This window comes from Platalea leucorodia (genome assembly GCF_965183815.1).
Source record: "Platalea leucorodia genome assembly, chromosome: 11".
Classification (NCBI taxonomy): domain Eukaryota; kingdom Metazoa; phylum Chordata; class Aves; order Pelecaniformes; family Threskiornithidae; genus Platalea; species Platalea leucorodia.
The window spans coordinates 23,622,052-23,650,018 of record NC_138833.1 but is presented as its reverse complement, the minus strand read 5'-3'; the positions used below and the strand labels follow the sequence as shown (position 1 = coordinate 23,650,018).

Genomic DNA, 27,967 nt, shown 5'->3' with positions numbered 1-27,967 from the left:
ACGGAACTGTAAAATTAAATCATTAAGATAATGTATGTTTGGTATGTATGTCAGGTAGGAGTCCTATTTTCAGCTTATACTGAGCTCTTAATTAACTGATGAGCTTAAGTAGCTGAGATATAGTAATAGTGCATTTAGTTAAGTGGCTAATGTGAAACTTTATCCCTGCCAATAACTGTGACGCTGGAATAAATTCAAGACATGGTGTTAGATCCTGTAACTAAGCTAATTTAATCATTGGTCATTGTAAAAACAGTTACGAACTTGGAGGCTTTTTTGTTCCCTCCCTTCTGGAATTTGTGACTGCCGTGCATGGCAGGAGTGGCATGGCAAGCAATGCTGTGTTCACCGAAGTATTCATTGGGAACATTGCATTGGCCATCTGTCTTGTGCATTATACCTTGTACTGCGCAGACCGTGTTAGATTTCAGATTTTGGTGGGAGGTTTTAATGCAACATAGCCCGATGCAGATTAACATTGTGGTGAGATGGGATCTGAAAGTTGTGCTGACTTCTGCAGCTCCTCCTGAGCCATTTTACTTTAGGGGATCCCTATGGATTTCTAGGATCTCTGTGGGTTTTCAAATTTTCCTAGGTAGCACTGAGCCGTAGTGGTGACCTCAAAAAGTTTAAACTATGTTGAAACTAGTTCTGAATCTCTGTGGTGCCGACAGAGCTTGTTTCTGTCGGGGCAGTGCCGTGCCCCAGCTCTTCCGTTGCCGTCCTTCCTCCTGACCCAGCGAATGGGCCCAGAGCTGCAGAAGCCTGGGCTCACTTGTTGTAATAAAGTAAATTCACCGGTGGCATCATCCCGAAAGCCTTCAGCAGCTGCAGCACGGCGTACGCAGCCCGCACGCGGGGCGGCTGGGGAGGGTGTGCCGCTGGCTCTCGGCACGGCTGCACCTCGTCAGGGCAGAGCCGGCTGCGTTGCTTAACGAAAATTACCAGCTTAATATTTTTTATAATTCTGGCAGGATGAAAGATAAGGCTGCCTTTGATTTTTTTTTTTTTTTTTAATGGAAATTGTGCTAGCGTTGGAAGTACTCGCGGTGCGCTAAAGGCAGGCCAGACGTACAGCAGGCGTCCCTGTCTGTCACCGAACTCGGAGAATTTGCGATGACCTTGTGCGGTCGGTCTGTGGCTGCGCGACAGAGGCTAGCGCTGGCCGCGTCGCTCCCGTGGCTTAGGCCAACACAAAAGCAAAGCTTCGGTTTAAACACCACTGAGCCAGGCCCCGATTTGTGCCTCGCTCACAGCGTGCAGAACTGGGCTGTTAGTGTGCGGAGGGGCGCTTGCGGCACTTCCAACTGTAAGTTTTTTGACAGGAGGGATGTCAGCCTCCAGTAAACATCTTTTAAATCTTTCCTTAGCAGTTCATATAGATGCTTGTAATGCAGCAGTCAGGGGGAGACCATCCTCAAGGAGGAAGGGGGCTTCTGAGCCAGGGCAGTGTCCGTTTGCAGCTGGGAACGCCGGACCTTTCCCTGTATTGCGCCCGCGCTGCCAGATGCGGCTGCTCCGTGCTGCTGGCGGGGAGCAGCTGGCAGGCCCCCGCGCCGCGGCAGCACGCTGGCACGGAGCTGCCCGGTTGGAGGAACTCGCTGCTCTGCGGTTTTATCTGATGTGTCTAAAGTTTCCCTGTTAACTGAATCAAGGGGAAGATACGAAAGGGGTTTAGTACTTTAAAAGTGAAGTTGCAGAGTTGCATTCTTCCTCATGATGGGAGACAGAAAGCACTGGTTTTGGTTTTTTTTGTTGTTTTTTTTTTTTTTAGGTAAGCTCTGTGCAGCTTCCCACTGCATTCCCACAACTTTCCAGCTCTGCTGTGCTGCGTACTGCGCTTATTTTGTTTTGCATGTGAGAGGCTGCGTTGATGCCACGCTCTCCGCTGTGATGGAGTTTTAACTTAAGCGATGCTTTGCAGAAGTCAAAAGAAGCATGTACTTTATGCAGCCTATCTCAAATAGAATATTTTTCATGTTGCTGACAGCTTCCTTAATGGTTCTTGTCATAGGTTTCCAAAAAGATAGTCTAGCTGTGCGCTGTAGATGGTACAGATTAAAGGTCTTGGTGCTTGCACGCCGTGATTTGGGAATAGGTAAATCTTTATCCTGTTCTGCATCCAGCTGAAAACATGCATCTTCCAGAGACAGGAGCAGTTTAAATTCTAGTGTAAACAGTGCTGACAGGTAATTTCTGTCCCTCGAAGCTGTTCCACCGTGGTGCTACTAGAACTCCCCTGTGAGCTGTAGCTAACGCCGAGCAGCCAGCATCGTGCTGCTGTTCTTCCTGCCGCTGCGGGAGCAGAATTCGGGGCTCCAAGATCCCTCTGATGGGCGCGATGGAGGCAGGTGGGCATCGTCTGGCCTTTGCCCTGCCTGGCGGTGCTCCTGCTCCATCCGTGCTCACCCCTTGACCCGAGGCACAAAGGATTTGAGGGGGTGACTCTGCAAAGGTGTTCGCTCCCTTAGACATTTTTCTCTGTCGGGAGAAGAGATGTTACATCGTGAGCTTAATCCAGATGATCGAGAAATATTCCGCTTGTTCTTCCAGCGGGAAGCTGGGTGGGCAGGCAGGGCTCAGGGGTAACCACAAAGCTTTTGGAAACTAGTAATAAAGCCATAGAATTAACGCTAGGAAATAGTGCTGCGCTTTTGGTGGGAGACCAATGCGAAAAATTTTGTTTGAAAAATATTGTTTGAAATGTAGAGGCAAATAACAGCAGAGAACTTCGCAGTGGCTTTGTTTGCGCTACCGCTCTCTCCGACACCACTTACCCAGAGCGCTTGTAACCGCCGGGGTTCGCCGTCCTGCTCTCGCAGCTCCGGGAGCAGAGGAATTGTCCTCGTAAAGCCTGCAGGAACAGAGGGGAGGCTGAAGTTCACAGTTGCCAGCTGGCTCTAGGCTGTGAATTGTGCCTCACATGAGACAAAATACACTGATATGGTTTAAATTTCTTTGAAAGGCAACCTGTTACTGCAGCGTGTCCCAGCGCCAAGCACGCATCAAGGCTGTTGGTAATCGGAACAGATCCCGCGTGTGTTGGGGTGAGGTGGGATGGTTGGATCTGGTATACCATCAGGGAGCCGATCTCAAAAGTTTGAAGCTTTTATTTCTCGCTGCAATACTGCTGGCTTCTTTGACATGTGAGGGGTGATGAGTGGTGAGCTGCCTGGAAATACCAAGCTCTCATGACTTCTTCTGCAGTTCCTGTTGAAAACGATGGGAGAAATGGAAAATACAGTGTAATAGCTGGTAATTAAAGTCAGTTTTTCTCTTTGTCCGGCACATTCATACGCCCTCATCCTCTCATGTGTTTTACATCTCGTGCTGTAAAGCCTCCGGATTGACTCGGTGAAGATGTAGTGCCTTGTGTATGCAGAGAGGCATGGAAGCATTGTGCACGTATGGCTTGTCCAGAGCTGCCTGTAATTACCGGTGCAACTTTGCATTTTATTCACTACAGTTTCTTGGGTGCAATTAACTCCTATTGGAGGAAGGTGTTAGGTAGGAGTTGAGGAGAGGCCTGGCGAAACTGGGAAGGCGTATTCCCCGCTCCTGCTTTCAGCGACGCTTTGCGACCTCCGCGGTGCCGGCGCAGGCGAGCGGCCGTCCCGGGGACGCGGCGCTGTTTGCCCGGGTGGCTTTGAGCAGGGTGGCAGCAGTGGCCGAGGGCAGCCCCTCTCCCCGCAGGGACCCCGTACGTCGTTCAGCACCAGCACCCGGGGGCTGGCGGGCGGCTCACGTGGGAGGGCAGGGCTGGCTTTGAGCCATGGCCATCGTTCTGCTCTCCCCCGCTGGTTCTTCCCCTTCTCCATCTGATTCTTTATCTTTTTTTCTTCCCTCCTTCACCCCCTCTCAGGTGGGAGAAAGGCAAAACAGCCCGCGGGGCTGGTGGGTGGGTTTGCTTCTTGTGCGCAGATTTGTCTTTGTTAGATTTGCTGCTCTAAAAAACTTTGCCGCACAAGTTTACTTCTTGTCTGGCTCAAAATTAAGTGGTTTGCCTACACCTTTATATCATGGATTTGGGTCTGTAGCCTGGTGTTTTATTACACATCCGTTTAAAGACATAACTTGAATTTCTATCGGGAAACGTCGTTTTTCGTGTAGTGTTCATTTCACCCTCCCCAGTCTCCCTTCATGAAAAAGCCTTAACTGAGTTTAAGTTAAGTTTAAAAAACTTAACTTAGTTTCAAGCATTGCCTTTATCTATCTACACACGGCATTTGGAAAGCTCGTGTCTTTCTCGGTCCCGCAGGGTGCCCAGAAGTGTACGCTGCTCTGAATACCCTCCGGACTGTACTAACAGATATTTCCTTTAGTTCTCATTTGAAATCTTGGTGCTCCTTCATTTCCTTGTTAGGAAAATTTAATCGTTCAGTGAAATATTTCATTTGTAAGGCTGAAAGTCTTTTACTACTGTTCAGGGGCACTCCCTTTCCAAAATACTGTTCTTGCCTTGCACAAATGTAACCTTCTTAAGAAATAAAAATGCTGAAAACTAGCAATAAACAGATAAGATTCTGCCATTTTCCCGTTATTGTGTAAGCCTGTGCTACCTAATGTAATTTAAATTGTGTAAGCCTATGCTACTTAATGTAATTCAGATTGTCTGCTGCTTAGATGCAATACATTTCCCCTGCCCCCTCCCGGTTTCGCTGTTTTTCTGCACCTCTCCTTTGTACTGACTCTTCCTCCAAACACTGTTGTAATTCGACTACTTGAAAGGATTACACTAGAGAGCGATGTAAAGAAAATGATTAGGATGAACGGTATCTAGATGTTGATACCAAATTACAAGATACCTTATGAGGAAATGGGAGCAAAACAGATTTAAAATGAGACTCATTTGATAGAGTACTGCTCACTGATTGTGGGGAGGGAAACCCTTGGGACTATTACTAAAAGAAACTTTATGGGTAATAAACTGTTACTTTGCATTTCATTTGTCTTAGAAAAATACTGTGTTAGCAACTGATCCTCAACAGGGAAGCAATTTTGTAAAGAAAATATTTTTGATCATTAGTTCAATTTGTATAATATTTAGTTAGCTTCACCTGACTGTCTTCACATAATTACCCACTGCTGTTTCTGGGGCTGCGTATCCCTGGAGGACTGAGCTTCCCCTGTTGAAGCTGTGCACATCCACAGTTCAAGCAAACCGCACAGTAACGGCGTGCCGCGTTCTCCTGGCTGGCCTCACCCTCTGCAGTCTTGGTCTGCCTTGTTCCTTGACAGCTTATCGTTTCTGTCCTCCTCCCGTGGAGCTCGACAGTCATCAAATCCCGGCTTTTCCACCGAGATCCATTTCTGAACATCTGTCTCATCTTTCCCGTTCAGATAGACTGTTCTGGTGATTTTCTGTCCTTCCTTCAGCACTTCTGTTGGGCGCTCCTGCTGCTTTCCTCACAGTTCATTCAAAATCTTTTTCATCTCTCAACACTTAAGCAGTTGTCTTCATCTTTTAGATATTTTCCTTAACAAAACAAAGAGAAAACCCAGTGAAAATATTACCAGATCTTGCCAGATTTTCCTGATACTAGTGTCATTTCAAAACTTTGGTGTTATCTTCTGACGCTTGCCTGTATCTGCTCTTAACTCGTGCTCCTCAGGTTGAGGGTCCGTCCATGCCAGCCTTCCCCAGTGCGTGGTTCTGGTGGTGTGTCGGTCTCCATGCACACCTGCAGAGACCTGGAAGCACAGGAAGGCCCCGTTCTTGCGGCTCCGGCACACCGCTGCTGGTGGATGCATGGAGATCACCAGCTTTGGGCCTCCAGTCCTAACGTGGAGTATGTCCAGTCCAAATGCCTCCTTCTGGGACCTGCGCTGCCGGGCTCTCCGTGCCCAGGGTGGGTTGTGCGGGCACGGAGACTTACCCGACACACGCTTTGGCCAAATTGCGACCATTTCTCCTGCCTCTTACAAGAGCAGCAAAAGACTAATGCTGCAAGCAACATATGCTTCTGCTTCAAAGGAAAAGGAAGAAATTCACTCTGGAGCACTTGTATGAATTTAACGTGCCAAATTTTATTCCTAACATTATTTTAAGAAATAGGTGAAAGCTACTTGAAGAAATGGGGTGGCAGGGAAAACCTCACCTAAGGCTGACGGACAGCAGAGGAGACATTTCCCCAAATGCTTAAGTTTTAGCTCAGTTGCTGGAGGTAGCGGTGGGCTGTAACAGGGGACCAAGTCCTGTGGCCTCTCTGACAGGGTTACCTGCGTGGTCAATAGCTGGGAAGGGAGAAAATCGAATTGACGACTGAAGCAGAGGTCTGCCTGTCCTTCTCCAGAGGCTATGAGCTGTCTGATGTCTCATTCAGCTGTTGCATTTGCCTTATTTGATTTGACAGTAAGCCCTTTGGGGCAGAAATATTATCCAATTTGATTATTGAGTGCTACAGTTCATGGGTGTATAACCTAGGAATTAGGAATGCTTTAGCTGGATATTGCCTTTTAGTATGAGACTCTTCCGTTACCAGCTGCTCCTGCTCAGCTGGTCCGCTTGGGAGGAGGCAGCAACACTGTGATCCACAGTGACAGCGACATAACAAACACAGCAGATGTTAAAAAAAAAAATATTCTACATAGACATTTTTTGACATTCTGTTAAGAAACTGATTTAAATATCTGGATTTATCTGCATAAGCTCACTCAAAAGAAGTGTAGATAACCTTACTGATTCCATTGCTTTGATGGGAAGCTGCAGGGAAGGGAAACAAACCTTCGTAATTCAGGTTATAAAATAGTCTGCAAGGACCGGAGAAATACATCTTTTCTTCTGAAAAATAGGACTTCGTAGTTTGCCAGGAGCTAAGGTTAGCAGGGCAGACGGTAGTAGCTACCTCGAGGATCCCGGGGTACTCCCCTGCCCGTGAAGGGAAAACACATTATACGCTGCTAAAGCCTGCTGGTGGGACAGAAGCGGCCAGCCGCCCGTCTGCCGCTGCTTTGGGGTCACTTGGGGGTGTTGCACAGCCCAATAAGGGACGCTTGACTGGGGAGGGGGCTTGAGCCGTGCTTGGGTTTTGCATGTGCAGGGCCGCCTGCGCGGCAGACGTGCCGGCCCGGTGGGTGCCGAGTTCAGCCCGAACTTGCCTCTCTCCTCCCCTGCTTCTCCAGCCCGCTGCGCCTCGCTGCATCCCCTCTCCTGCCCCAGCCTCGCGCTGTGTCCCCCACTGCCGACCTGGATAGGCTTGGGTTTCTTCTTGTAAGCGTGCTGAGCCCTAGGAAGTTCATGATGCAGCCAGTAATTACCAGGACTTCTTACCTTCTCAGCTATTGCTTCTGCTGCTGTTAACCTGAACGGACCTTGGCAAGTCCAAAAAATGATGTTTGGGGTTTGTGCTCCGCTGCCGCGGAAGCAGTAGGTGCAGCTCGGACCGGAGGGGAACAGAAATGGCGCAGGAGGCATCTTTAAGGCAACCCTCTGGCCAGAACACGTCCAGTATCCAGGAGGATCAAGAGCATCTGTAATCTCTTCACAGTAACCCCCGTGCCCAGCCTGGGAAAATCCTTCGTAGGGCCACATAGTGGCCTGTATGGTTGCTCCTCCCTGAGAAAGGCTGCTCTCAAGCAAGGCCCTGCAGGCTGCAGCAACTTCTTACCCCTCTTTTGGGATGCACAGCACCACCTGAATATCTGAGAGCTACTGGAGCAAGAACAGCCTAAATTATTTTGAAGTGTCGCTAATGTGCCCATCTTTTTGAGTAGACGACTGTTAATGGTCTTCAGATTTCATTCTAAATAAATCTCTTGCCAAAAATATCAACCGTTGCCATCTATTGAGATGGGCATCTTTCAGTATTGCTTCAGAGAGAACATGCCTTTTTGGCATTTATGAAACTATTCATATTTTCAAGCAGGATATTAATAATTTCTTGTTTATGCTGAAGTGATGTAAGATGAAAAATTAATGTGGATGTTACTTTCGTTTCCAGATCTTGCAAGCTGGTTGTGCCTCTGATGTGCATGGCCTTAAATGAAGTCAACATTTTCTTTTGAGTTCTCATTTACTTCTGAAGTGAGGCATAGAAAGCTGACACTGTAAATACCTGACAAAGTGTTTTCAGGCTGCTGCTGTTTGTTCCGTTGCCTATTCTGACTAGTCTTTATCAGCCTTATTACAGGAAAGGGAAAGTCCTTTGATGTGCTCCAAAACTTTGTAGAAATTCACGTAGTGATGTTTCCCTTTAGTGACTAAAACATGAGGTGGAAAGCGAGAGATTTGGGCCCTTTTACACATTAGGATTTTTACACGTCTTAAGTTTCTTGTATCCCTTCTGCTCTATCTATCCACACAGCTAAAGAGAGATGAATATTTCTTCAGGGTGGGGAGCATAAAGCTTTTAGGGGATTCTTGAAACACTTATAATAAATGGTAAACATGCTAAAGACCTTTTTAAATACTGGCTCAGGAAGCCAAGTTGTGTTTAAAGGCTTAGTACTAGGATAGATGGCTTGTTAGAGTGCATTTGGCTTTAGAGGCATTAGTAGAGTCGCTTTCTTCCACTATCCTTCTTCCCAACTGGAAGAAAGAAACTATCACTGGGTTTGTCATCGCTGCTGTCTGTGTAGGAAGGATCGTGTCTCCTGGGAGAAGTTATTTGAGACTGTTAGGATCTCCGTCTCTTTAGTCTCTCCCCTGCTGTTCTTGTCTAGGGAAGAGCAATGCATTCAGATGCTGTCTTAGGCCGGGGGAGCAAGGGAGAGCGATGGCCGCGGCGGCGCCGGGGGACGGCGCGCAGGCTGTGCGCAGGGCGCGGCGCGGGGGCTGCGGGAGGTGCCTGTAACCCGCTTTCACGACTGATGTCTGCAGAGGAAGAGAGGGTCCTGGGGGATGGATTAGCGTGCGTTGAACGTACATGCAAACACATGCTAGCCGAAGCAAAATGGAGGAAAAGATGCCCACTGACCCAAATTTCTTCGTGTCCTGTTCAGTCTGTCTGAAATTTTCATGCTCTGGCTGCTAAGCCTTAATAAGGAAACAATTCCTTGTTTCAGTGTTTTACCACCTATGTTTTTACGATTTCATACATACTGTTGAGTGCACGCGGCCGGTCGGGCCCGGGCCGCCTCCTTCGCCGTCGCCCTGGGCTGGGCCACCCTCGGCTCCCGGCGCGGTGCGCGCAGCCGGGGCGAGGGCTGGGCTTCGCCGGGAAACCCGGGCTTGTGTAAACGCTCGGGTTTGCTGTGCCGAGCTCTGTTAATGGTCAGCACTTCTTTGAAAGGCAAATGGAAGCGATCCCATGGAAACAAAAAGCAATAAATGTTTGTGGTCACTTGAAAGGATTCAGAAGTTTATTATTGTTAGTTTCTGCATGGGATACAGAGTAACAGCTGGAGTCGTTGTGTGTATGCCATGCAATTGTAACTTGCTACTTTTAATTATGTTTTGACTTTTGTTTCCAAGCAAATATATCCTCTACTATGTTTTTTCAATCCGAAGAAGGCTCATGCCTTCACGTAGTTGGCAATACTGCCTTACCATCAGGAGTTCTTTTAAATATCCTGTTTTCAAAGACTTAAGTCTCAGCTTCTGAAGTGTGAATGTCATTCTGAGTTGTGAATTGAAGTAGGTAGTTTTCGGTCATACAAAGTCAGATCGTGTAAGGGCGCGAGGTTTAACCTCGTGTACGTGTTTTGGTCTGCTTGAAGCCCGGGTGAAGCTGGAACGCCTGCTGCGGCACCAGGCCCTGGTGCTCGGCCCCGGGACCCCGCGCTCGCTGCCGAGTGCTGCTCCGAAAGCAGCTGAGTGCATCTGCAGCAGAAAAAGAAAAATCAAGGAAGGAGAGGGAATATTGGAATTCAATACTATTTTTGCAAAATGTTACAGCTTACCTGAAATGAGTATTTCTGGTACATTGACACTTGGTCTTCTCAGTCATGTCCCTCACCCCCCCCCCCCTTTGCCATAAATATGGTTTGTAGTTAACTGTAGAGATACAGCGTAAATCTAGATTAAGAACTATGAAGGATATTTAGACATTACGCTATTCTTCCATTGATAACTGAATGCTGGACTAAGATTGAGGAGAGATATAAGGTTTTTTTGTCAGCTATTGTCAACTTTCTGCTGGAAAAATAAGAGGATCTGGAGAAAGGAAATGTTTCTTATTATCTCTAAGGATGTAGATGGGATACAGAGTGCTAGATGTAAACCCTCGTGTTTGTCCTGGTGCTCTCCCATCCTTGCAGGCTAGCCGGAGCACCTGGTAAGCAGCAGCTTTGCTCCGCAGGCTCTGGTACCGCAGCAGCTGTGGTGTCTCGTTCTTGCAAGAGCTCTTTCGGCCTCGGTAAGGTGGGCGTGGGGCGACAGACTCCATCTCCATCTCTCGGTGCTGCCCTGGCCTGACGGCACCTGGGGTTCCTGTGCTCCCTCGGGGCGGCAAGGGCTCCTCACGGGGAGCGTAGGAGGGGACGGCTCTCCAGCATCGTGTCTGGTGGGATCCCTATGGGCTTCAGGCCTGTGTAGCTTACCTGTCTTCTAAGAGCCTTCAGTACTCATCACCAAGTCTCCGTGACCTGTCCCATGGAGGAGCCTCTTATTTTCAGCTTCAAACACACTTAAATTTAGTTTAGCGGTTGAAGGACACTTCGTTTCCTCTGGAGACATTTAAACTCTGTGTTCAAGGTTTTGTGGTACTGAGCTGTGGTGAGAACTGTTCTTGTGGTTTGTCGCTGCTCTCTCCGGGGCTGAAGGAAATGGGGTTTTAACTCTTGCCGGGAGGTGTGCGCTGGCGTTTGCTCCCCTCTTTTTCCTTTTCCTTTCAAGAGAAGTTGAAATAACCTCTTTCGCACACAAATGGAAGAGAAGGGTTTAGCACGGTCTTAGCAGTGCTGTAGTTTAAAGTGAGCAGGTAGTTTTAATCCACCAGCATTATACCGATGTGATTATCTTAACTGGCCGTTACACAAAAATAGCTGTAGTTAAAGTGAAGCAAATGCTTTCGTCTTTATTGTGAACAAGGTAACTACTTTTTCAAGATTGATGGATTCCTGGGTTATTCTCGAGGGATTTCTGTCTCTGACAGTTCTAGCCTTTGTGCATCGTACTTGCCTTTCTACATATGCCTACTCTGAATTAAAACTGTTTAAAAGGAGATGATGCAAAAAAAAAAAATAATCTTTAGCCTCTTAAAACTCTTGTATTAACGGAGTATCCCATTTGTTGAGCAGAGCGCGTTGCTAGCAGTGCAGAGCGGAGATCCGGGTGCGGCCTGGTCTCGCTGCACCCCGGTGCTGGGGTAACGGGCGCCCGGCCGTACCGCTGCCGCAGCCTCGGGGCTGCCTGCCTCGGGCGCCAGCCTCCCAGCCGGGCGCCCGCGGCACGGCCGGGGGGATGCGGAGTTACCGGGGGGCTGGGGGAGAAGTTGTGGGGTGCCCAGGGGTGCAGGTGAAATCGGCAAGCAGGAGGTAGCCCCTCGATATTTCTAAGAGGTAAAACCAACCTGGAACCCAGGGGAAGGGAGGTGATGCCTCGAGGAGATGGAAAAAAAGGATCAGGATTGCCCAAAAGTAAACTTTAGCTCCCTGGATCCTAAACAGAATAACCAAAGGGCACTTCAGTAATTTTGTGCTATTACCTTTTTTTAATTTCCCTTCCTCTTTCTCCTCCGCAGTTGCTCTCGGTCGTAATCAGCCCTTGAAAAAAGAGAAACCGAAATGGAAAAGTGATTACCCCATGACAGACGGACAGTTGCGCAGTAAGAGAGACGAGTTTTGGGACACAGCACCAGCTTTCGAAGGTCGCAAGGAGATTTGGGATGCCCTCAAGGCCGCTGCGCATGCTTTTGAGAGCAATGATCATGAACTGGCACAAGCAATCATTGATGGTGCAAATATAACACTACCACACGGTAGGTTCATCTAGATGGATGTGGCCTAAGTGTAACAGTAGGTTAGGTTAAGGCAAATGGTTTTTTAACCTGAAAATCAATTGAGACCTATGTGCAATAGTTTTAAATACTTGTATTTCAGTATGCACAATGTCTTCCTATTTGGTGTTTCAAAGCAAAATTACATTAGTGTGCAGAGGGACCAAGAAAAGCTGCCTTTCTGTCGTTACCTAATTTTGAATGCATGATCAGGTACGTGGTGTAATGCACCGTTTAAGACTCTGGCCTCTGTAGGCAACACTTGTGACTTTTTGTAATCTCTTGAAACACCTGCATGTTCGAAGGTGCAGTTTTCTTATTTTTTTCCCAGCCTCCCTTTGTAAGGGAGTAGATTTTTTTTTTTTAATGGGATTCTTTGGCACTTGAATTGTTTCGGGTTGGGGTGTGTGTGTGTGTGTGTGTGTGTAGTTTCTTTTCTGAAAAGTATGAAAAACTTTCCCAAAAACTTGGTGCTGGCAATCTGCTGTAAGATCCTGTACAAGATAAACTGTAAGGACTTATTTCAGGTGCTTTCCCTTTCACTCTGTTGTTCTGAATTCCGATTTTTTTTCCAAGCTCTGTTCTCCCTCACTCCACCCTCTGAAATGAATCACTCCCCTTTATTCCCAATAGAAATACAGTTCAAGTTCTGCATTTAAACAAACAAACAAACAAACAACTTGAATGTATTTGTAGCTTCAGTAGCCTGAAAAAATTGGGGTGAAATAAAAAAACCCCAAACAAAAAAACCCCACTCCCCCCCCCAAACCGCACCGAACTGAAGCCGGCGTGCGTTCTGGTGAGGCTCTGCCTGGTGTCCGCTCGTCCAGAAGGGGCACGAAGAGGCTCGCCCCAAATAACGAGCTTGCTCCAGACACGTGGAGCTGGATGCTGTATAAAAGACATTATGTATGTGCTGATCGGGGTCTCCCGGGAAGAGAAAAAGGATGATGTGGAAGATGGCATACTTTGCTTTGCGGGGTAACTAGTCTTCACGAGACTGACTGCTCATATTGCCTTTTTTTTCTTTTTCTTTATTGGTGGTGTTTAGGACCTCAGTTTCCTTAAGAAGTCAGAGTTGATCACGTATTTAGTTTGGAAGGGGTGGATTTGGGGATCTGTCTTTCCCACGCTAAGTGTGAAGCGTTACTGGTTGTTGGGCTCAGCGCGCTGGTTTCCCCGCTCCTGTTCGGCAGTCAGGATCTCCGCAGCCGAGGGCTGGAAACTTCCAGGGCTGCAACACGACCTGGCTTTTCCATAATTCATGGGGGATCTTTTGTGGTCCTCCAGATCATTGTTTGTTTTCAAGGAGATTTGTGTTTTGCTGGTTTGACTGATAGTGAGTGAGTTTTTGTCAAGGGCGGTTACGCCTACGGAAATTATTTCTGTAGTAGCTGTAGTTTTAAAGAGAAGTTTGTCAGTTATTTCCAGAACCTGCCAATGCCAAGGAGATCTCAGGTCTCCTCTGTGACAGACCGGCTGGAGGTGTGGATACATTCTAGGCCCAATCCATTGGAGAGAAAAAAATAATTTCCCGGCTATAAGCTACTGTGGTTTTCAAAAGACAGAGCAAGGAGTCAGGTCGTCTGGTGTAGAACTGGTATCGGAAACCCTCTTTCTTCCTGTGCTTCTCATACCGTGTTTCTTTCCTTGCAGTAGTTCATAAAACTGCTCAGAATCTGAAAATCCAAATTACCTAACAGGCTTCTTGATTTTATATATCACTAATGTACTTTAATTAGCATATTTATTCTGTGTCCAGAAAACAGCAGAATATTCTCCTTCTAAATCGATAGTGTTGCTGGATTTTTGTCCTTCCAAAACATCTACGTTGCTGAAAATATCCCAGAAGCAGCTGGGTGTTCAGGCAGCTTGAGAGCTGGAGAGAAGTGTATAGGCGACAGGGGTCTGGCAAAATTGATGACAGAAGTTACTGATAATTTTAAGTCCCCATTCAGATAAATGGAAATAATTAATATCTCGGAGTATTTGCAGACCTAAGGTAGTGGCTGCATTGTTTTGCTTAGTTGCTAAAATAAAAATAGCAGAGGTCAGGAAAGCTCACTGTTGTATATGGGGCAGGTTTAACAAAATCGAGGTTACCTTCCACCGCGGTCTCTTACCGCTTATGCGAGCGGCTCTCCAGCGCAGGCTTTGCTTAGCGTAAAGAATCGTCTCTTAGCGGTGAGTGCTGGCTCTGCAGTGAGCACACTGTGTGTGACCGTACGCAGAAGACGGATAGGAATATGATTCTTTTAGTAAATGAAAATTTGAATCACGAGCATGCTTTTGTAGTGAGAGGGATAGTATTTGTGTCATGTGGTTATGGAATTTGACGAGACCCTGGTAATGAGCTATTTTGACAGCATTAGATTATGTATTCAGTTTAAATGTTGCACACGTGTACATATGAACAGCGCTTCCAGGGGAAACGTTACATGTACAGCATCAGGTCATGCAAAGAAGCCGTTTGGCACGGTAGGTCTCTGCTTCCTCTCGTTGGAGTGGCGTAACAACCTGCAACTGTGGAGGAGGATTTTATTCCAGTGGGAAAGTTCGTCTGCCTGGAAGGACGTGTCTTCGGGTTCCGAGATGGAGTCGCGCGTGTGTCCGTGCTCCTCGCTTAGGAGCAGAGGGGATGGGTGAGGTATAGTTTCGACACTCCCGAATTTTGAAAATACAATTTCTCAGTTTCTTGAACAACTGCTTATTAAGCTTATTCAGAGTTTAAGGCTTTAAGTCCCAGCAGTTTCTGGTTACTAGCAAAAATCTGAAACTGGACAGATAACTCGCATTTCTTCTCTTTGGGCAGTCTGAGGAATGTAGGCTGGATGGCGGGCCCTGGAAATGAGCCCTTCTAATGTCATCGAATGTAACACTTAAGGGGGAAGAAGTATGTAAACTCTTAAATTTGGCTTTTCAGGAGACAATTTCCTTGGGGTCCTGCCTACTACTGGCAGACTCTGGTCTGCTTTCTAAGGCCCACGTGCAGAATATTCAAAATATTTCAGAAACAAGTCAGGAATCAAACTTGTATCAGAGGCTCTGTTCCCCAGGCCAGGCCTGGCCTGAGGCTGGATTCCAAATACAGAGAATATTTTGAATATTTATCCAGGATCTGGAGTTTAGTAGTGATTTTTGTACCCACAAAATTGCATTACTTGCTTTTTATCCAACTTTCTGCTGGTGGCACTTGTCTTCTGCATCAGCTGCTTGCATAGTTCTCTCTGCAATGTGACCTTTCCACTACAGAGAAAGCTACTTCTTTTAGAAATTCAAGTATTTCTTAGTCATCAAGCATTGTTAGTGCCATGTATGAATAGATTATGAATAAAAGCCTTCCATTTATGGGCTCAGTAATGCTTGCTATCAGCAAACTGAGCTTATCTCCAGGCAGGTAGAACGAACAAACTGTCCTTGTTCTGAGTGACACCAAAAACCGCCACGGTTTTGTTTACAGAAACTCACTTTGTGCAAAATTTAAAAAGAAGGGGAAATAGCTGCTAAGAAACCCGGCTGCTGCATATGCATTGGCTACGCAGTGCTGTGCTTGCCTGACTTAGGCCACCACCGAGACTTACCCACGTAAGGGCTGCGCGGGGACCCGGCGCGGGGCCCGTGTCACCTCTGAAATGCATCTTTTATACCCTCTTGATTGTCTGTAGCTGTTTACCTGGCCAGGCAGCGAATACACATCCAGTTCAGGCTGTGTCTGCTGTAACAAAGTTAGGAGGAGACTTCAAATGCTTGCAGAGCCTCCTGAAATAACACCTAAACACCTATGTGCAGTTTTGTCTTCTGGTCCGTCAGAAACCCTGGCAGGAGCTGCTCGGGAGTGCCAGCATGCCTCCCTGGACTTCAGGCTTTGTGCCTTCAAACAGAAGGAAAAGGGAAGGTATGCTGCTCAGGCTGTGCATGGAACACTTGGTATTTCCCCAAAGAAAGCAACCGTTTTGGAAGATGACCTGTTGAAATCAAGTCGAGACTTGTTTTTCCCCTAAGTAAATAGTTTGATAATGTAGCTCGGGCGTTTTTGTACATGAAAACTTGTATTTGTGATGGGACGTTCTTCCTTTGATTTCTTGGCTCACCAAAGATTCTTGATTCCTAAGGAAAACCAACATCAACTAAGATAAATTCCTTTAACTCTATTGAAAAAATGGAAATTTTTTCATTTTTTCCTCTCCCGAAGAGAAAGAGGTCTTCTGCAAAATGATGCGATACTATGAGACTATGGCGTTTCCTCTCAGTTCTTTTCTGTGTGCACAACTGAGGCTTAAAAAACGCAAGCCAAGCCCATGCAGCTCCATTTTAACTCTGCCTGCGTGGTAAGCTGTTGTGTACCTATTCAAACCCGGTATTACTTACAAAATTAAACCTCGTGGGAAGTGGAGGAGTGGGCAGAGGGGGCTGGGGAGTGACTAGGGACTGACCGAGGTTTGCAGATACAAATTCTGGCCTAGCTGATGCTGCAAAAATAGAATTGCTTTTTTGTTCCAGAAACGTATAAAGCGAGGAAAAACACCCGTCTCTTCTTAACACTGCGTTCAGCCAGATAGCTCACTTGTCTAACCTGTGTGAGGAAAACTCTACCCGATATAATTTTTCTAATGGATGCCTTTTGCTGTCTTCTGCGGTTAAATATAGCTCATAAGAAGTATTAAATAAATAAATAAGCTTGCGGGGTGGGCTTAGCACTTCTCATCTATCTTGGGCGCCTCTGTGGGATGTATTTAAAAATAGAAATAGCGTTATCGCCAATTTATACCTTATTTTTTTCTGATGTCTTAAAGTAGCACATCCTCAATATTTTATTAATGAGTCCGTTTAAATTTAATGAAGAATACTTTTATGTACTTCTCAGCTATCAAAAAGGAAATGTTGGAGTGTGTAGTATTTTATTAGGGTCTGCACCAAATGTTAGTGGTGAGCTGAACTTGTCCTGAAAGTAGTTAATATTAATAGAAATCTGTCTGGGGTTAAGTGGAGTTTTTGAATTTCAGGAGGGACACTTAATCTGCTGTAGCATAGTTACCAGTATATTGGATTTAACTGCTTTAATACTATTTGAACGATAAAAGGGCCTCTCTGTTAAGCCCAGTGGCTTTGTGCTTGGGAGCAGTCAACTTCTCTGTGCCTTAAAATACAGCTCCCGTAGCTCGCAGCATGCTTTTTCCACGAGCGGTCTCGCAGTGCCGGCTCTTTGTGTGCAAGCAGAACTGTCACATCTACTGTGTGTAACGCTTGAGATGATGAAAAGTGGGGATGTGAGTATTTAAAAATGCTGGGGAAAAGTAGGTGACATTATGGAAATGGTCTTGCTGTGAATAGAGCATTTTCTTCCCCTTTGGGTGAAATATTCAACAGAAAACCACAAAAAAAACCCAAACCAAAAAAACCCCAAAGTCAACAGCAGTGGCGTAGAGGAAAGGACGCTTCACCTCCGCTGTTTACCCCATCCCAGTCCAAACACAAGTTCCTAATTCCAGCAGAACTCTTGTTTCCCTGTCGAGCTGTAACCGCGCATCACGCTGTGCGAGTTGCTGCCTTGGGGCCCGACGGTTCCCTGCGCTGAAGAGCAGCTTTTCGTGGCTGTGCCTGCCGCCCCGCGGCCCCGGCGCTGCCTGCCCTTCCCGCGCGCGGGGCTTTCGGAGGCTGCCGCCGTCCGAAGGGACGGGTTGGTTACAGCGCTGCCTGGGCCGCGTCTTCCGTGCGCGGCTGCCTCCCGGTCCGGGCTGTGGTGCGGTGGACCAGCAGGATGCACGTGCTCCTTACTCAGCAGGTCGGGCTTGGGGTTTTAGTACTTAGCCAGTACTACGTGAGCACTTATTAGTTGTACTCGATAGAGAAAGTTACCCTCTGCTATGTTGAGCACTCCATTTTTGGTGTGTAAACGAAGGATTTCACACTGTTGCGCAAGACCTTGGGAGTGCAAGGGGAAGGGGAGGGAGAGCAATGGCTGAAGCTGATGGAAGGGTGTGATCTGGGGTGAAGGGGAGAGCAGCCCGTAGCACGGGCGCGTTTGGCAAGATGTCAGCGTTGCTTTTAGCGTTGATTGCATTCGTTGTGCGGGAAGCCCCGAGGAGGTGTTTATACCGCTTAAGTAAATCACCGGGAGTGCTGGAAGGCTTCTGCTCCTCGCCGCAGCTGGTATTTCACCTTCTTGCATTGGTCTCGGAAGTAAATCAGAAGAATTATTGAAGCTTTTTTGGAAACAAAAGCTGTGCCTGTGCTCAGAAGCGTTGTACGGGCACACAGGTTATTGATGGTGGGCATCAGCGTGCTCTGTTGCTGCCCAGCGCTGAGGGACGGTTCATGTTACCTTTATTAGGATGGTGTTTTATTAACTTTCGGTGGATGGTATTACCTTGTTTCCATCCTTACTGCGATTATCTTGATGTTTGGGGAAATGTCAGGCTGACAGGTTTTGCCTTGCTCTTAACTTCTTTTCTGCAATAGTTTTATGAAGAGTTTACGTAGCAAGATCATGCTGGTGCAAGAAACAGGATTTGCCTAAAGCAGCTGTCCCGTGTTTGAGACTGGATGGACAACACAGTCTGCACTGGTGGTAGAGGCAAACCATAAGCAAAATACCATTTTCTTCTTCCTTGCAGGGCTGAGGAACACAATAACGATGGGGAAGCTGAGCAGTACATGCCATGGATGTAAGTTAGTCGTCCCAACCAGCCTCATCCTTGCTTATGAGGAGAGAGGAGGGTGCACAGGCTCTCCTTTGCACAGCAAAGCCGCCCGAGGCTGCGTATGACGGAGTGAGGGAAAGGAGGAGGGATCACGGTACCTTATTTTTGTAGAAACAGTAACTAAGGATGAAAATAGCATTCAATGCTTTTACTGACAAGGAACCAGACAGTTCTCTGTCCTGGCGAGGAAAGTGAGCACCCAAGTGCCAGCAGGCCTTTTAAGGCTGTATCAGCCGTTAGTGGCTGTGCCACTTCATATTAATTTAATAAAAGGTATTATATGTCACAGGCCTATAAACTGGTTTGCATTAAAGCCAGATCCTATGTCAGAAGAGGTTTTCTTCATACCATCCAGGAGTGAAATCAGAGTTATTTTTTCTAAGTTAAGTTGAAGCATGGTCACTGATTCAAATGATTAGGTATGAATTTTATTCTGTTGCAGACTTTGTGCATCACCTCTTAGAAAATACATCTGCTGCGGTGGTTTTACCTATTAAATGGGAATATCTGCCAAACCCTGCTCCTTCGTGAATGTTAAGGCTCCTCATGCCACATCCCTGACCTTTACTAACATCCCAGGGGTGCTGCGTGTGAATGCCAGTGGTGCGATGCTACCGTAAATGAGCCTTCTGCAGCGGGCCCTGTGTAACCATCTCGTATACGGATTTTCCAGGTTCCCAAAACAGTAATCACCAAAAGTGAGCTGCCAGACGCAGATGGGAGAGGAAGCAGTGGAAGGTAGCTAACAGGCTCTCAGGAGTTAGTCTTTAAATTTGTACAATGATTTGGAAATATCTACAACAAAATTATATAGTAGATGTTTAACACTGACCATTTAATATACATCTCCCTTAAAATAAGTGGCTCCAGAAGTGGAACGCTGTAATTTTTGCAGTGCTTTTTGTGTGGTGGTTATATTGGACTTAACTGTTGTATTAATGAATCTGTGGTTAAGAGAATCTGTGCAGTGAATTTTGCCGTGACGTGTTTAGCGTTTTAAATCGAATCTGCTTCCGTAAGCTGCTGCCCGTGAAGCCACAAGATCCTTGTGTTTTTCCTCCCATCCTTGCTTGCAAGCTGCTGTATCCATTGCTTAGCCTTTGCCAGGGAGTTAAGGCTGTAGGAATTGCTTTCTCAGTAGCTCATTTGTCTGAAGAGACTTCTTAATTGTCATGGACAAAATATTTTTTCTGTAATGTATTACATTGTCTACACACATGTGCAATGTTGTTGAACAATGTGTTTTTGTATGTGGATACAGAATGCTCGGTCAGGTTTTTCTGATGTCTCTTTAAAACAACAGTGAGTGGTATTTTGGTGACGGTGGCTGTCTAATTTTAGATTTCAGCATAGTTATGAAAGCTTTGGGAGGTCTGACTATCAAAGCGTATCTGTCAATATGATCAGCAGTAGTACTGAGATGAGCATGCAGGCCGTGAAAGCGAAGGAAATTCCTGCAAAGCGGTGGGGGAGACCAACTCGTCTTCAAAATGCATTTCATGGAGCACCTTTGTGCATGCTCCTTCTGCCCTCTCTGTCCTCGGAAAGTACCTCCTGCTGCTGAGAAACCTCTGAAATGCTCTGGCTGTTTCACTTCTGCTCAGGCACAGTAATTGCCTTTTCATTAGAAGACGTCATCTGAATTAGGGGTCTTCAACCAGTGGCCTCCAGGCTGGGTGCTCCCTGCTCCGACACCGAATTCAGCCCGCTTCAGCCGCTGGCTGCTCGGGGGCAGGTGCCAGCTTCTCTCCCTCTGCCGTCTCTTGCCTCCGTGCTTCTCGGCATTTTCTCTGTCGGTCGTTGAGCTGGCACGCCTGGGAAGATGGCTTATTGCTCTTGGGAAATGCCCTTTTCCAGGGAGGCACGCGGTGCTGGGGAGGGGCAGACCCGCTGCTGCCTGAGCAAAGTCCTCCCAAATGCTGTGCTCAAATCAAGAAAGGTCCCTTTGCGCTGTCGTCATCGCAGTTAAAGGCTGGCCAGATACTTAGAAAGTCTAGCGAGTTGTCTGGTAAAAGGAAGAGAACTGTTTCTTTTTTGCTTTTGAGCCATGTGAAATTTAAAGGGACAAAAGTCAATCACTTCACCAGGTACTTCAGCTTTTACTGTCCTTTGGAAAAGGAATTGAGGATGCAAAATGTAGATGCAAACTGCACCATGTTTAAACCTTTTCTGGAGCCTTGTTTCGCATTCTCTTCTCCCAGTTTCTGGTGTCGTTTGGTGTAACGGCGCTGTCGAGTGTGTAAAGCCTCATCACGTGAGTGTTGCACAATTGGCAGCTTCAGCGGCATTTTTCTTTTTAAACTGGAACTTCAAGGAGGAGATATTCAATTTATAAATATGAGCGAGAAAACAGCTCTTCCCGGCTGAAAATACAGCACGTTATTTCAGTTCCTGGGTGCTTAAAGCAATCCATTTGTTTACCTTCACACTGAAAAAGGACATGTTTGCAGCATTAGTTTATAGACTCTAGTGCAGTAGAAACACCTTCCTTCATAGTAACCACTTCAGAGCTGGGAGTTGAAAGCTTTGGAGAAACCTTTGATTGGATTTTTGTCTTTAAGTGGAGTTGTGAATGCTTACGCTCGAGTACTTTCCCCATTTCCCTTTTGAAAGCCTTCGGGGGCGAGGGGCAGGGAGTTAATGCGAATAACCCCGCGCTGCGTTGGCCTGGAGTCTGCCAGCCCGTCGTTGTTGCTCTTCCGTGGTGCTTTCTCCTGTCTTCGCTCTGGTTTTTACTCTGAAAGGACCCACGCAAAGCAGTGTTACTGTGAAGGGTGCCTATAAAGCACTAAATAAACCGAGGAAGAGGAACCCTTGGTTTTATGTGAGGTGGTGTAGAAGATTGCTTTCCTAAATAGCAGAGCTAGCTGTTGCTGGTTTCTTTCATTTGATATAATTCCTTGGATTGTTTTCGCTTGAGTGAGAGGAGGGATGCGAGGGGGCAGGGAGGCGATGCTGGGCGGCAGGATGGGGCTGCTGCTTTGCCAAGTCCCCTTCCTTGAGCTGTTGGCACTTTGGGGAGAGCGTGCGTCCTGGCAGGGGAGGTACCGAGGACTGACGACTTGGGTGGGGTGTGCGGGTGCGTTTGGCGTTTCTTTCAGGTGTGAGAGGCAGCATGGAAGAAAGCAGAACATGTATTCTCAGTTTGAGAGAGCAAGCCAAAGTGTTTGTGGACCCTGAACACTTTAAGCTGCGGAGCAAGACTGAGCGGGTTGCCCGCTTCCCTTTACGCAACCTCCTTGGTCCCCCTGCACATCTCTGGGGCCGCAGGATGCCGAGCAGGGTCAGTGTACATCTTTGGGTTTAAAATGTCCTTTGCCACAACGTTGGGTTGCTTTTGACATTCATCAGTCCCCCGTCCAGTTTATACGACAGCCGCAAGCACCTATCGCAGGGCGACTCGATGGGTGTTGCAACAGCAGGAACGCGCTGCGAGTTGGGCAACTGCTGGGATGGTTTTGCTGCTCAGAAAACGTCTGTGCATCCACAGCCTCAGCACTGGTGGGAAGGGACCATCTATGAAGGGCCTTTACTTCCACAACCAGGGGCTTGCCTGCGTTTTAGAAGGAGAAGGATGTAAAGCAGCAGTGATTTTTAAAATGGAGTGCGCTGCAGAGGAACCCTCATCTGCCACGTAATAAAGTGATTCTCAACAGCACCATCCGGCGGGTTACTCATTTCCATCCCCTCTGCCGGAGGGTTGTGGGCTGGGTGCGACTCCCGGTTTCTGAAGAGCACTGGGGTTAGCCCCTGCGCCCCGGCCGGACTGCGCTCCGCTGGGACGGGGTTAGGAGCGAGAGGCGGAGATGCTTGGTGTATCATCCATCGCGAGGCTGTCACCATGCAGCCTGTGGCTGAATTAAAACCGTGTGTTTGTATGGTATTCTGTTTCATTAGAGAAATGCTTCTTGTAAAAGCGAGCTGTTCAAGAGATCCCCTGTCTGAAAACTAGAGAAATGCCAATGAATTCTCTTGTAATTGGCTAATCCCATGTGAGAGGGCAGCATCTGCAGCGCCTACCAGGCGGTGCTCCACAGGGTTGGTGTTTCTCTTGTTCTCAAGGAAGCAAATAACAGCCAGGCTAATGTTTGGCCAATATTCGTGTTCTTTCTGCATTGCCACCGCTGTGCATAGCATGTGGTGGAAAGCTGAGCACAGAGATTTCCGAGTAGAGAATGAGGGGAAATGACAGTAGCTAATTAATGAGGCAATTAAAGATAAACGTTGGAATTGGCTTAGCGTATCACTACTGGAGGTGCTTTTATTCTAATGGCGCACCCCTTTCTGTTATTTTCTTTTCTGTCCTCTTCAAAGTTCCAGATGATTGCGTGGGATCTCTTGCTCTTTCCCCCTCTTTGCTTAAAGCTGACGTGCTTGGGCCAGTACCCAGACGCTGAGGAGTAAGCGTATGGATTCACAATGTAAAATGCCCCTTGTGCTGCTTTAAAGCAAAGGGCTACTGTGGGAGACGGTGAGAAGACCCATCCCTCTTCGGGAATTGCTTTATTTTCCTTACCGTAGCCTTCACCAGTGCTTGCGGCACCGGGACGTGTGTGATTCTGCAGCTGCGCTCTCGTGTGTCGGTGTTTCCCGCAGGAACGGTGCAAGCTCGCTCCGCCGGCGCGGGTGCTGCGTGCTGGTGCGAGTGAAGGACACCTCATGCTGTCGTGCTTCACCAGACGCCTCCCAACCTTGAAACAGAGTCTGTTTTCTCAAAAGCCTCTTCAGTACGGAGCTACAATTAAGATGATGCTTTCCATCATTTCTGCTGTGATTAATATTTTTAAAATAGATACGCAACATCCCTTCTGAGGAATGCTGGATTTCCATGTTTTCTTCAAATGGAGCCGTGAATCAAATCATCAGGATGTAAAGCAGTTGTGGCTGGCTGAAATATTTATATATCTAAGTGCAGGTTAGAAACTATCAGCCCTTCAAATAAAAACCCACTTATGGCTATATCCTACAGTTGTTTTCCTTCAATATTTTTAACTTCTGCTCTTGTTATTTTGCAAGGTATTTTGAGGAGCTTCATCAACATAGTTGCTTGGACTCTTCTCAAGTCTCTTCCCCGGTAGCATATGCCCGTCTGTATCCTGTCGTTGGTCTCAATTTGCCTTTTCTGCTGCAGTGGGGACGGCTGTACAACACTGTTTTCAGAACTACTTTTTTTTTTTTTTTTAACCATTAATGTATGACCAGAAAAGTGCAGCTAACTTAAGGAAAAAGAAAAAAAACCCAAGACTGACTCTACGTGATGGCCATTAAATGCTCAAAATAAATCTGGACTCAGGACGAAAGAGCATTTCAAATTCTTCTTACAAGAAGGTGCAGACTGTTGATCTGCGTGTTGCAGATCTTCCAGACAGGACTATGTCTGTCTTAAGTGAATAATACTCCTCTAGTATCTGATAGTGGTCAGGCCGTGGTGTCTAGTTTATTAGATACTTCACAGGAGTGGACGTCTACTCCATCATTGGCCACTTATAGCGGTGAAACTGGGTATCCGCTTCATCTGCCTTGCTGTCTGCTAGTAAAATGAGAAAAAGAAATATGAAGCGTTTAAAATGTGTTCCTCATTGCAGATTGCAGTGTAAGCCTGGGTGCTGCCCTCTGTGCAGAAAGGTGATCTCCGAGGTGGTACTGCCGGCTTCCAGAGCCGCCGCAGCTTTGCCCCTTCTCCTGCGCGGGAAGGAGTGCAGCCGGCTCCGGCGTCTTGGTTGGATGAAGCAGTGGTCCACGGTGGTGATCACTAGCGTCCTGCTGATCTTAGCTGAAGGAAAATCCTCTTAAAGTAAAATACAAATAGCATAGCAGCTACTTTGTCTCCCAGAAGTAGCTGGAAATAGCAAAGCAGTTCCTCATATTGGGAAAGTGAGACGGAATAGTTATGTTTTGCATATGGTTATTAGGTAAAAAGTCCTACTGTAATGGACAAAGACTTTTTTCTCTGCACACCGAAAGCAGTGCTTACAAAGCATGTTGCTTTTCATAGGACGATGGAGTCTTCATAAATGCAGGGGCCTAGTCTAGGATTAACAGAACTTCTGCAGTCCAAATGGCATCTTCTCGTCTCCTGTTCTGTGAAAGAATAAAGCGCTTGTACCTCAAGAACCAGCAGGCTCTGTTTTCTGGTGGCCGGTCTGCAACGTCGTAGTCAAACATCCAGGACTTCTGCATCAGAAGGAGACTTTTACAAGTCTGTTTTAGGAGAGCAGAGGAAAAGCTTTGTAGACCTCCAAAGAAAGCAAAACCTGCTTAAGTCTTTGTGGTTGGCAAGAAAAAGGAAAATCTCTATCAGTTTTATAAAATGCTATTATTAATCTCTCATTTGGTTTTCCATTTTAACCATGTTAGTCATAGGGTTTGGGATGCTGAGTGCTAGGTGTTCACTCCGGGTTTACGGGAATGACAGCCTCGTTAAAAATTCAGTGGTAACAAGGGCAGTGACAACTTCTGTAAATCTGAGTTCAGCTTCCGTGCATCCTCGCACTGAACAGAGAACTTGGTCACTTTAAACATCGCCAGGTTAGCTGTCCGTGGCGCGATATGATGCAGGCTCAGGTGGCTGTGATACTGTGCTTTCTTTTTTTCTCCAAATCCCCCCGCCCCCTTTAAGAAGATGGATAATGGAGAACAGCAAATGTAAATGAAGAGGGTATACAGAGAAGCTCTTTTACTAACCAGATTTTTTTTTTTAATTTTTTATCTAAGCAGCCTGTCTAGACAGGCATCTATTTTAACGACATGCAAAGCAGAATAGTACATGAATACTTCATTAGTAAAAAGACTTGTCGTCTTTGAACCCTGATGTAATATTTCTTGGAAGCTGTTACCTTCTTGCAATATTAGATCCAAGTTTTACAGAGTGATATAGAAGTGGCAGTACATATGGTATTGCTAACACGACAACTACTGAGCGTTAATACATAATTGACTTTCTCTGTCAGACCTCGTTTGGGTAACGAACGACTTGACAATGAATCGGTCTATTCTAGAGTTCGTATCGTGGCAAACGCCTGCAAGGAAAGGGAAGGGGAAACTTGGCGTAAAGGATGCCGTGACGGGGTTAACCAGCCTCTGAACCCATGGCTGTGGTTAAAATTCACCCTCTTCTTGCATCGTTCAGTTCATAGTTGTTACTCGTATCCTGGTCTAGTAACGGGCAGTCCTTGGCCGCGCTGTGTGCCAGCCCGATGGGTGTCTGCCACAACCAGGGCAGGAGAAAAGCCGATGAACTGCACAGACTGTGGGTATTTGTGCTCTAGTAAAACTGTGTTAAGGAAGAATTAGCTCTGTTCTGTAAGTTGCACCACTGTCAAGTTTTGGGCTTTCTGGCGTAGGTCCCCTCTCCTCTGGCTTCCCCTCTTTCTCTGGCAGACGAGCGCGGTGGGGCCGCAGATCCCAGGTCTTCTGACAGGCTCGCCACTGCTGCTGTTGGCATTAGTGAGGATTTTTAAGAGGGATTTTGAGGGAGTTGGTTCAGGGCCCTGAGCCCCCTTTCCCGCAAGCATTCTTCCCAACCCGTTCTCTGCCCCTGCCCGTCCCTCCTCCCGTGGCAGCTAATCCCGCTCCTCTCCCTGCCCTGCTCTCCCCCGCCAGCACCGCGGGGAGAGGAAGGGGTGCACCCCTACTAACTGCGGCTAAAATTTGAAAAGTGGCTCGCTTACCTAGTGCAGAAACTTCTGTCTTTCAGAAGACTGTGTTAATCTTAATTATCTTTCACCTTCAGCCTAGTTAATTAGTGCTAATGAATTAACTGATGCTGGCGCTCTGCTATGATAAAGGGAGAGGATCAGCGTGCCCAGGGATGCACCTTGCATAACTGCAGCAGCCTTTTCCCAAAATAAACACCCCCTGCACCCCCTCCCCAAATTCCAACCCAAAACAAAAGGTTTCTGACAAACATAGGTAGCAATGGCACGCAGGCAGATTGGCTTTCAGCTACGAGACACGGGCGAGACATACCTCAGACTGGGTGATGATGGCACGTCCCTCTAAGCCAGCCGATTAGTGCAGGAGGAGCCGCACAAACCCCTCGTCTCGCTTCGCTCTTCGGGTGCATCTCGGTGTTCGCGGCAGGTGAGCGTTCAGGCAACGCCATCTCGGAGTGCAGGCTTCGCTCTCTGCAGTGCTGCTGCCCTCTGGTTTGGGGAGGTCCGGGGTGCCGCTGAGTCGGTGATAGCGGTTTGGGTTTTCCTCCCCTGTGCCGGCGTGCAGGCGTGAGTTGCAAAACTGGTTTTAAGAATGGTTTACTCATGAGATTGCCAGCTTGGTTCACAAACCTGCCCTGCACTAGGGTAAGGTGTGCTTAGTTTGAAGCAGGGTGACTTAGATACACGTGGAGGATCTTTGGCTGGATACTCTGAGATCTGCTCTTCAAAGTATTATTACAGCAAAAGCAGCTGGTGAGGATCATTCAGGTTGGAAGGGACCTCAAGAGGCTGGCTGGTCCAGCCCTCTGCTGCAGGTCGCTGTGTCTCAGGTTATTGCCTTGCAGAGCCTTTTCAGACAGCTGGATGTACATTATTTTATCAGCAGTCTTGGAGCCCAGGTGACCCGGGTTTTCTGAAGTACATCCAAGGATGGAGATGAGCGTGAGCAGTGCGATAGCTGATTCAGTGGACCGGCTACAAGCTAGTTCTACCGCCAAAGAACGAGGTGGGAGGATTACAAAGGCAGTAGCAGAGTGTCTTAATTTTCTCCTCCTTTCCCTTATTGTAATGCACTAAGCACAATTCCAGTCTGTCTTGTGCCAGTTGCTGCAAGCGGGAATGAGCTGGTCCCCGCTCGCCAAGCAGCTCCTGAAGCACTGGGATCTCCTGCTGGCGCTGGGAGTCGTTCTCCCTTGTGGAATTGAGCCAGGCCGATAATGTTCCCGTAATGGAAGAGGTGTTTTTCAGTTAATTTGAAATGAGAATTATTAAATGCTTAACACTTATTATCTACAAAACCCATTCCTTAAGGAGCTGGAGTAAGTTCTTTATTATAAAGGGCGGCTGAAGATGAGAGCAGAGCAGTGTTGTGTAGGCAGTTGTGCTGTGGCTTAGGAGACAAGCTTGTACCTTTATAAAGGCTTTGTACGGTAGCTTTATGGTAGCTTAAATTTGCATTGTCCATGGAAGTTTAATGTGGAAGAAGCATGGGAGGGGGCTTATATGTGTGGTTTATTATCAAGTGCTTCGTCCGTGCCATTAATGATTATAGCTGGTTTATTGTTCTCCGTCTGTGGTGCAAGGCACAGGCTTGCACGAGCGCTCCCACGCGTTGCCCTCCAGAAGATGGGAGAGCTGCAGTTGTTAACTGCAGCATTAGGCCGTTTCAGTTGTTAGTAAGTTATATGGGGTTTAATGTGAAAGAGCTTTTTTCTTTTAACTCCTCCCAGTTTGT

The 27,967-nt window shown here is 47.1% G+C and overlaps 1 protein-coding gene across 1 annotated transcript in view; it reads left to right on the top strand.

Moving 5' to 3' along the window:
- The window catches only part of UBTD2 (ubiquitin domain containing 2), a gene marked incomplete at its 5' end in the record, with an annotated part of 56,652 nt that overhangs the window by 17,077 nt on the left and 11,608 nt on the right, over positions 1 to 27,967 (top strand). The window contains one exon of the mRNA XM_082324580.1: positions 11,622 to 11,858. Coding sequence (XP_082180706.1) covers positions 11,622 to 11,858 — 237 coding nt within the window. The remainder of the gene's footprint in view (positions 1 to 11,621; positions 11,859 to 27,967) is intronic.